At 42.9% G+C, this 9,847-nt stretch overlaps 1 protein-coding gene across 1 annotated transcript; it reads left to right on the plus strand.

Annotated features, from left to right (window-relative positions):
• Positions 1-7,603: 7,603 nt before the first annotated feature.
• LOC146668854 (uncharacterized) lies at positions 7,604-9,533 on the plus strand. The gene is made up of 4 exons (XM_085408765.1): positions 7,604-7,792; positions 7,931-8,042; positions 8,132-8,224; positions 9,131-9,533. Exons 1-4 carry the CDS (start codon positions 7,720-7,722, stop codon positions 9,207-9,209), a joined length of 357 nt encoding a protein of 118 aa, XP_085264891.1. The 5' UTR covers positions 7,604-7,719; the 3' UTR covers positions 9,210-9,533.
• Positions 9,534-9,847: the final 314 nt, after the last annotated feature.

Genomic DNA, 9,847 nt, shown 5'->3' on the forward strand with positions numbered 1-9,847 from the left:
TGCAGCCATTCCCAGCTGCCCGTGGGTGGACATTATACAGTGGGGCAAAAAGTATTTAGTCAGCCACCGATTGTGCAAGTTCCCCCACTTAAAATGGACAGGTGTCTTTTATACAGATGATGAGTTCAAACAGGTGCCATTCATACAGGTAACGAGTGGGGGACAGAAAAGCTTCTTACAGAAGACGTTACAGGTCTGTGAGAGCCAGAGATTTTCCTTGTTTGAGGTGACCAAATACTTATTTTCCACCCTAATTTACGAATAAATTCTTTACAAATCCTACCATGTGGATTCATGGATTTTTTTTTCACATTCTGTCTCTCACAGTTGAAGTGTACCTCTGGTGCAAATTACTGACCTCTGTCATCATTTTAAGTGGGGGAACTTGCACAATCGGTGGCTGACTAAATACTTTTTTGCCCCACTGTGAACCTCACCTGTCTATCACAAGGCTATGTAATTAAATTCAATAAATCTGTATTTTTTTTCCATTGCATTTTCCAGGAATTCCAGCTCCCTATGGCTTCCTGGCCACCTGAGCTCACTGAAAGCAATTCTCCTTTATTTCTGAGTTTTAAATATTCACTTTTCTAATTGTATTTTATTTGTTTTAATTAAGTTTAAAACTGAAACACGTTTGTGCTAAGGGTAAAGAAGCACTCACACTGTGCAGGTTTATGCAGTGCAGCCTGCAAAGTTTTGTTGACATTGGTTTGCTTTTTTCCCCCATTTGAAATAAAAGCAGTTGTAAGAAAAACATAAAACGGCTTCCCTCCTTTCTTTGCATGTAATTATCATGTCTGAACAGGAATGCGGGCGTCCTCAATGACCGTGTTGGGCACACACTTTATTTTCAACCATCAAAATTTAGTTTCTGTTTCCTTGAAGTTGTGTGACTATGAGATAAGTCGCTCCAGCTGGCTATTGGCAAGAAGTGCCTGAGTTACATCCAACAAACATGTGGTAAGAGAGAAAGAGAGAAAGGGAGGAGAGCAGAGCGACCCCCCTGGAGATGCTTCCAGAGAACAAGCCTCAGAATTTGACTCAAACTGACCCCAAATTACTCATGCACATTGTGCAACACAGACTATGTCAAGCTCACAAAGTATGAACACAAAGAGGCCCTCAGGAACATTATTTTCTTGCATTAACGTAAAAATGTGTCACAATATTCCAAAGAAATAGCTGGAACCATTTACGTACATGGTATGTGGTACGGAGATAAGAAAAGATTTATGAAGCATAACTTACGGTAAAGTGCTGCTTCAGCACCAGGTGTGTTGAAAACATAGGATTTCTTTTAAATTGGATTCGTAGTTATAGCGAGGTGCAGATATCGTCGCTTCTCCAAAACTCATTAAATTAGAAAAGGAGTGAGATACTGTAAGCAGCGAGATACACCGCAGCGTACCAGAGTGATATAAAACAGATTTGCTGTATTTGAGTCGTTTAGTTGCAATATCCCAAAGACCTGTTTGATGTGTAAACACAGAAATGTGGCATTAAATATGAAATACAGCGAGGAAAAAAAACAATAGGAGCTCTGTGAGAGAGCTCAGTGTGGAGAGGCGATATCAGGGGAATCCATCTCTCAAACTACACCCTGAAATACAATAATTGAACATAAAGACAAGCTGAGGATTATAGCTGAGAGCTGCCAGGCTCCAGTCGAGACATGCACCGCAGTCATTGATGAATAACAGGAAATGTCAGCTTTTAGTATGGATGAATTCTCATTACTGCTCACCAGCTAAAACAGTCACACAACGTTTACTTTGCTTGATCTTACTATTTCACAAGACAGAGCGCTGCACTGTTCGTGTTAATCACACCATGGCTGCCAAATTATCTGCAGATTACAGTGAAAATCAGTCTGTCTGCAGATGCCTTCAAAGCTGCGTGCAACGTTTTTATTTTCATGTTGGATCTCTTAGTGGCAGCTTAATCTGTGCAGCGCTGTGAAAAAGTACTTGCACCATTCTTGATTTCTTACACTTTTTCTTTTCTTTTGCATACTTGTCACATTTGGCTGGAGCTCAGGAGATGGAGCAGGACATCTACTAGCTGCAAGGTCCGTAGTTTGATCCCTGGCTCCAGCAGTGAGTGAGTGAGTGTGAATGTGTGCGCATCCCAGCATGCCATGTTGTATGAAGTGCTTTGAGTGCTCATGTTATTGGATCTTTTCAGAGTTAAATGATGGATTTAAATGTAATAAAGGAAAAAAGCCATCTGAAGCTACCTGCCCTGTGTGAAAAAGTATTTGCCCCCTAAACCTAATAACTGGTTGTGCCACTTTTGGCAACGAGAACTGCAGTTAAGTGCTTGTGATAATTGCCAGTGAATCTTTCATATCACTGTAGAGGAATTTTGGCCCGCTCGTCTTTGCAGAATTGTTGTAAATCAGCCACATTAGAGGATTTTTGAGCACGAATAGCCTGATTAAAGTAATCTCAAAGCATCTCGATCAGATGTAAGTCTGGCTTTGATTTTGTTTTTTTTGTCTTTTCAGCCATTCAGAGGTGGACTTGGGGGTGTGTTCTGGATTATTGTCCTGCTCCATAACCCCAGTGTGTTTGGGCTCCAGGGCACAAACTGACATTCTTCTTCAGGATTTTCTGGTAGGTTTGGGTAGACCCCTCCCCCAAATAAATGAAGAAGACTTAAAACCTGCATTTTGCATTTACTCGAGTTATCTTTGTCTAATATAGGCACTGAAATCTTTAAGCATGATAAAAGAAATCAGTGGAGGGGACAATACCAATAACATGGAAGCAACTCAAAACAATCAGGCCAGGGGTGTCCAACTCCAGCCCTCAAGCGCCGGTGTCTTGCAGGTTTTAGATCTCATCCTGGGTCAACACACCTGAATCAAATAATTAGTTCATTGCCAGGCCTCTGGAGAACTTCAAGCAATTTAAAACAGCTGTGTTGGATCAAAACCTGCAGGACACTGGCCCTCGAGGCCTGGAGTTGGACTCTGATTTAGGCAAACCAACCTGCCGAAATTCAAACTGGGCATCAGAATCAGAAAGAAATGTGATTTAGGTGAATTTTAACGCAGCGTGATTGTTGGTGCCAGACGGCCTGATCTGAGTATTTCAGAAACTGCTGACCTGCTGGGTTTTTTCCCACACAACCATGTCCAGGGCTTACAGAGATCAGTCCAAGAAAGAGAAAACATCCAGTGGGCGTCAGTTCTCTGGCAGAAAATGCTTTGTTGATGTAAGAGAAGATGGAGCAGGCCAGACTACTTTAAGTTGACAGGAAGTTAACTGTAAAACAAATAATCACTCGTTACAACAAAGGAGTGCAGAAGAGCATCTCTGAACCCACAGTGTGTCAAGCCTTGATGCCGATGGGCTACAGCAGCAGAAGACCACACCGGCTGGCACTCGTGTCAGCTAAGAACGGGAAACCCACTTGCTAAAGTTGGTCTGATGAGTCGGACCAATTTCTGCTGTGACATGATAGAGGATAGTGTAAACATCTGCGGCTGGTGATGTAATGGTGTGGGGGATATTTTCTTGGAACACTATGGGCCTGATTAAACATCACAGTCTGCCCGAGTATTTAGCCCTGACCAGCTCCATCCACTTTCTGACCACGGTGTAGCCATCTTCTGATGGCTGCTTCCAGCACGGTAATGTGTCATATCACAAAGCTCGGATCAACTCAAACATTGAGTTGAGGGCACTCAGATGACCTCCACAGCCATCAGATCTCAGTCCAGCAGAGCACCTCTGGGATGCGGTGGAACGATAATCTGATCATGGACGAGCAGCCGACAGAGTCAAAATGACTTGGTTAGCCAGGGATAACCAAATTAATGGCCAGGTTAACCCTCTCAGGCTCAAATTAAGTTTTTGTTGCTAATGCACAAAAGAATACCTGCAGTGGTATTTTTAGTTTTTAACTGTTGCAAATCTGCAACGCCTGCCTTGAGAGGGTTAAAATGCACACTTTCACAACATTTATGCTCCACTTTGAAAAACGATGCTTCCCAGTGTTTTTAGATGTGACGCGAGCAGCTTTGACGAAACCATGTGACACCCTGGGACAGAGAACAGAATGTCTTTTCTTTGGTCGTTTGATGTGTTGGAAAAAGCGTCTTCACAGCTGTTTTGGTGTTTGCTGGGTTGAACTGAAAACTTACTGATGCTCAACACTGTTGTTTTCTTTTTCCATTCCTTTAAAAAAAAATCTGGTGCACATTTGTGAGATAAATGTTTATGTTTGCTGCCATGTTGCGTCCGTGCTGTTTATTCTCAGTGTATCTGCTGGACTCGCTGTGTGGCAGATTGTTGTGCTGATTACTGCCTTCACTTGGAAACACTTAGCCGCTTTTTTCTTTTTTTGAAACAGTAAAAGTGGTTTTATTCCTCCCCTCTGGTTTGCCATTGTGTTTACTGATCAAATAAATAAAGCCAGGGTAAGATAATGTGTGCATAATGGCCAACTTTCTCATCGTAAATAAGGCCGAAATGACCATTAATCATCGAGGAGTCACAGTCTTGATTTCCTTTTACTCTGAAAAAGATAAAACACCTCATCAAAGCAGCCTGTTAATAACAAACACCGGGATCATCTGTCTTATCTGCATGTTCAGGTTTGCAAGCCGCGAGTGTGATAACTTTACAGACAGAAAACAGCTCCTCATGTTTGCTTCCTCCCACAGGGCATTTTGTGATGGTTTTAATAGACACATAAAAATTGAAATGCGATGTCTTGTGCAACCGCCGGCTTGCAGTGCTGGTGTGCAATCATATCGGCTATGAAATAAAGCTGTTAATAAAAAAAGGTCCACGTGTAAATTACAGTCTGACTTTCATTGTGCTCTGTCGTCGACTAAGAAACTGCAACAAAAGAAAGAGTGAGCCAAATAATTAAAGCTGAGACACCTAATGAGGAGGTAATTTGTCACCGAGCAGGATAACAGCTTTCTATTTGCTTTTTTGGCTGTAATCACAGACGCTGCTGGACTGCAGGATGCTGCTGTGAAGACTGAATGAGCTTCCTCACCTCATCTGAAACATTCTGACTCGAGCTCAGTCGGAGCAGGAGGGGATTCGCCGTGAGACCTTATGTTTTGCTTTGCGAGTTCCCCAAATAGTCCCCTTGCTGTTAGGTGATTAACTTTTGCTGCAGAACGAAAGAGGGGGAACTTGTTGACCCATCTGTACTTGTTTACAAAGTGAGTCCACAAATGTTAAGAGCATGCAGCAGTGACCATGAACCTGCACGGTCTGTGTAAACGAGGCAGACCAGAGGGGCAGGTCGGGGTTTTTAGCATCAGGCAATAAAATGAGCTGTAACGGCATCAGGGCATGTGAGGATGACACGTCACATTCAGACACAATGAAACAGAATATTTATTAGACAGTCATACTCTGTCATTGTGCACAAAGTCATACTGGAAGCATGACAATCAGCTGGCAAGTGTCCCCAGAAATGACTCCTCGAGGCAACAAACTTCTGAGTCTGCTTTTAGGCAGACAGGGCAGGGCTACCACGAGTAAGGCAGCCTGCTGCCTAGATGATCTCCTTTATGATTTTAGAATGACCAGAATTTAAGTAATGGACTTTATGCTTAATTCAGCGGGTCAGAGATTGCTGTTCTAAGTTAGTAGCAACCATAAACTGCCAATTAGTGCCAAGGCCTTGACTAATAAACTAAAGCAGAGACGTCTTGAGTGGCCTGTACTGTGATCTGGAGGCACCAACAGCACAAATAAAGTACAGAGGGCCCCTTCAGGGACTCAAATTATCTGCAGGGAAGTTTATCTCAGAATTAGCAGCTACACCCTCTGTAGGTGTCTCAACCTCTGACATCCACCTAACTCCTGTATCTAGATGGAAAAATTATATTTAAAAAAAGGAGAAAATTAGGTTTAGAGGCCAAAACATGTTTAGTTCTGCTGTAAAGTTGGTAGTCTGTGGGGACTCGAGCAGACGTCAGCCGCAGAAGTCGCTGCTCGGAGCCAACGAGGAGAAATAAGCAGTTTTGCTGAAAAACTGAAATATGACGACGGTCGTGAACTCCAGTGCGCCTGTTACACAAATGCACTTAATGCACGTTGCAACCTATTGGTAACCTTCAATGTGTTCATTGCATGTAATGCCAGGATATGAGCCCAATGGCAAAAAGATATATGAGTGACAGACATTTACATGTTGTGAAATGTGTTTTCTCCGCTCTGGGAAAGTGAGTTGTTCACACGGTGTGAGCTGTTCAGTCATGAGTGAGATGGTACCTGCTGTGGCATGTTTACAGACTGGTAAACATCGGAAATAGGAGTGAATCCATCGTGAGCGCTAAACTGTTATCAGCCTTGTAAGTGTTCCACTGTGTTTCATGAAACAGGTGCAGATTTGTCTTCCTCGGAGACATTCCTTTTCCCACCTCACTGCGACGCTACTCTGTGCAGTGCAATGTGCTTTCCAGTAACTCCAACAGGCCAGAAGAATGTCGAGGATGCATTAAGTTTAACCTCAAATAAAATAAGAATTTACACGGTAACAGTCATTACTCAGTATTTTACAACCCAGCTGTGCTGCTGCTAGCCCAGAGCTTGAAAACAATCACCAGCTTTTCCTCATAACCTCCAACTCTTTCAACATTCATGTGAAAAAGAAAGTACACCCTCTTTCAAGGAGGTTTCATCAAAGCATTGTAAACAACTCATCTGGTGCTTAGCAGTTCTTACAATAAGGTCAATACAACCTCAGGTGAACAGCAACTCCTGACAAAGGGTCATCATGACACCAGGTCCTCATTTATTTACCAGGAAACTACAGAAGAACTACATACACCCATGACTCAGCAGCCTGAAGAATAATAATGGATTGCATTTATATAGCACTTTTCAAGGCACCCAAAGCACTTTACAATGCCACTATTCATTCACTCTCGCATTCACACACTGGTGGAGGCAAGCTACGGTTGTAGCCACAGCTGCCCTGGGGCAGACTGACAGAAGCGAGGCTGCCATATCGTGCCATCGGCCCAACACCAGTAGGGTAAAGTGTCTTGCCCAAGGACACAACGACCAGAACAGAGAGCCCGGGGATCGAACCGGCGACCTTCCAGTTACAGATATGCTTTCCAACCCCCTGAGCCACAGTCGCCCCAAGAACCAACTTTAGCAGCAATAACTTGCAGTAACTGTTTACTGTGTGACTTTATCAGTCACTCACATTGTTTTGGAGGAATGTTGGCCACTCTTCTTTACAACGGTGCCTCAGTGCACTGAGCTTTGTGGGTTTTTGTTTGTGCCCTGCTCCCCGACGGTCCACGAAATGACCGTGGACTTTCTTTTTCAGATGACTGTACAGTAGCCCGGACATGCCTGGGCAAAGCGTGATAAAAAGTATTAATCACCTCTTCCCTTTGACTCTGATTATGGTTAGTAATGAGATGTGGAATCTGTTTAATTATGTCATGATTTCATTTTTCTCCCTTTCTCTTTAAAACCAGCACAGAGCGCATTCTTTGAGCATGTCTCCTGCATGAATGTGGAAATTCCAGAGTCTAACTGACGGGAAGAGGCTCGGCCTATCGGGAAACCCACCCTGGCCTCGTTATAAAAGCAGAGGAGGCTCGCAGCAGCTCTTCACTCCTGTCTTCTCTCTTCAAGGAGGTACTGCAACCGGTTCGAACTCTCGCTTGTTCTCCTCTGAGGGATATTTTGGGGACTTTGGTTTGTCTCTCTCAACAGAACAATGGCCATTTTGCAGAGAAACTGTGCAGTCTTGTTGGTTGTTGTGGCTGCGGCTTGTGTGGAGCTCTATCAAGGTTAGTAATTTCTGCAGAATGTGTAATGCAGTAATGCTCTAAAACTTTATTGGCATGCATTTGCTTTTACTTCTTAGAGTGCATCAGTGGTAGGACTGCATTTCTTTTGCTAACCTGTCTGAAAACGTTCCCCTGCAGCTCAAACCTCGATAGGACGCTGTGCATGTCCCAAGGTCCAGGCAGTCAAAGGCAAAATATCAGATTTCCAAGTCCTTGAAAAGCGGCCCAGCTGTGATAAAACTGAGTTGATGTAAGTTTAAAAGAATATCTTTGAATATCTGCCACTTTAGAGTCTTGTCGGCTGTGCAGATTTTGATGGTAATACTTCTGTTTTCTCAGTGTAACCAGGATCAACCCCGACAACTCCACCCAGAAGCTGTGCATGTTCACTGAGGGAGTTAGAGCCAAGCGCCTCTTATCGTGCTGGGAAAGGTGAGCTACACAACATTAGCATCGGTTCACCCACAACTAACTGCTCTTTGCTTCTTCTTTAATGCTTCTGAATTTGAGAATTTAAGAACAACTAAAAACAGAATTCAAACTTTTCCATAAATGCGTTTGAGACAGGGGCGTGTCCAGAGGGGAGGGGATGGGGGGGCCCTGATCCCCTCAAATTCAGTATTTAAAGTACTTTAGTGACGCTCAGTTTTAAAACCAGGATCAATGTTTTGTTGTATTTTACACTTTGCATTTTGGATGCAGATATCTGCTGTAAGACATTAAACCATCTTCAGCTTTGACACTGATATTGCAATAACAAATCAGTAATTATAATCCAGCATGCATATCTCTTTAAAAAAGACTGCTGTTACTTTAAATAATTTATGTATATTTTGATGCTTAAACTTTTTCCAAGTAGGCAGGAGTATGACTTTTAAGTAAAAATGCTCTTCTTACTTTCCATGTAATATATCTGTATGCGAGCACAGGACTGCACAGAAGCCTAAAAAGTCATTTCTGGTGTTTTCTACATTTATTCCTGATCGAACATAGACTCTCTTGTCTCGTTCTCGCTCCCTGTTCTGTGCTACATGCACAGACTGAATGCTCCAGCAGCTGCACAGCTTTCACAGAGAGCTGGGACAGAATATCACACCACTTAAAAATGTTTGATTTGGCTTCAGAATCGATTCTTTTACAGCCAAAACACCACATGCTTCTGACTCCACAGAAAAACGAAACAGACCGAATGGCGTATAAATCGTTCCCCAGATGCAAAGAGTTTTAGAACAAATCTCAGGACACGTTAACATGTGACTCCTTGCGCAAACATCCAGATGTTTTCCATTAGTCCTTTGGCCTAATCCCAGTTTTTCTTTCCTCCCTTTCTCTTCTCAGCATAAACAAAAATGAGACACGCAAAATGGAGTGCATCGACAGACCGAAAATGGCCGGGAACAGTACCACGGAGAAATGAAACACACGAAAAGGAGAGGAAGAATGGTGAAGATAGATATTTCTCAGATCTCTGTGAAATGACGGCGAGAGCAAAGCGCGCCGAGAAGGCCAGACGAGTGAGAGCGAGCAGGAAAAGGACGGAAGAGAAAGAAGTTGTGGAGTTGTTAGGAAAGAGACAAATACAGATAAATACAAATTAATACAAGAAACAGAATATAGCAGCAAGTCTGTGTAAGAAGGGCACACACCTTTATTTTTTTGCTTGACACTGGTATTTATGTTGATATTTATTTATTCTGCTTCTTTTTTTGTACATTTTTATTGAATGTCTCTTTAAATAAAGTTAATTTTGATAGAAGTTTCTGCTTCCTGCTCATTTTTCGCCCAGTCTTTGGGCAAAAACCAGAAAAAGCTTCATTTCTTGGCACCCTGAATGTTTCCAGCTGGTTTTTGTTAACCCTCATAATGAAACCTGCGGCTCAGCACCGGTATCTCTACATCGAAACACAAACAAACAGGGTTGATCTGCACAGAAGACGCAGCTGGCACTCGAGGACGCTGAAGTGACTTTGTTGCAGGGTGAGCAAATTAATTGTTATCATACACAAACCGTGCACTCCTAGGGGAGAGTGGGGGCTTAGCACGATAACAATTAAA

The sequence above is a fragment of the Rhamphochromis longiceps genome, linkage group LG6, assembly GCF_057381845.1.
Source record: "Rhamphochromis longiceps isolate RC_006_pf linkage group LG6, R_longiceps_female_GT1.1, whole genome shotgun sequence".
In the NCBI taxonomy this organism is placed as follows: domain Eukaryota; kingdom Metazoa; phylum Chordata; class Actinopteri; order Cichliformes; family Cichlidae; genus Rhamphochromis; species Rhamphochromis longiceps.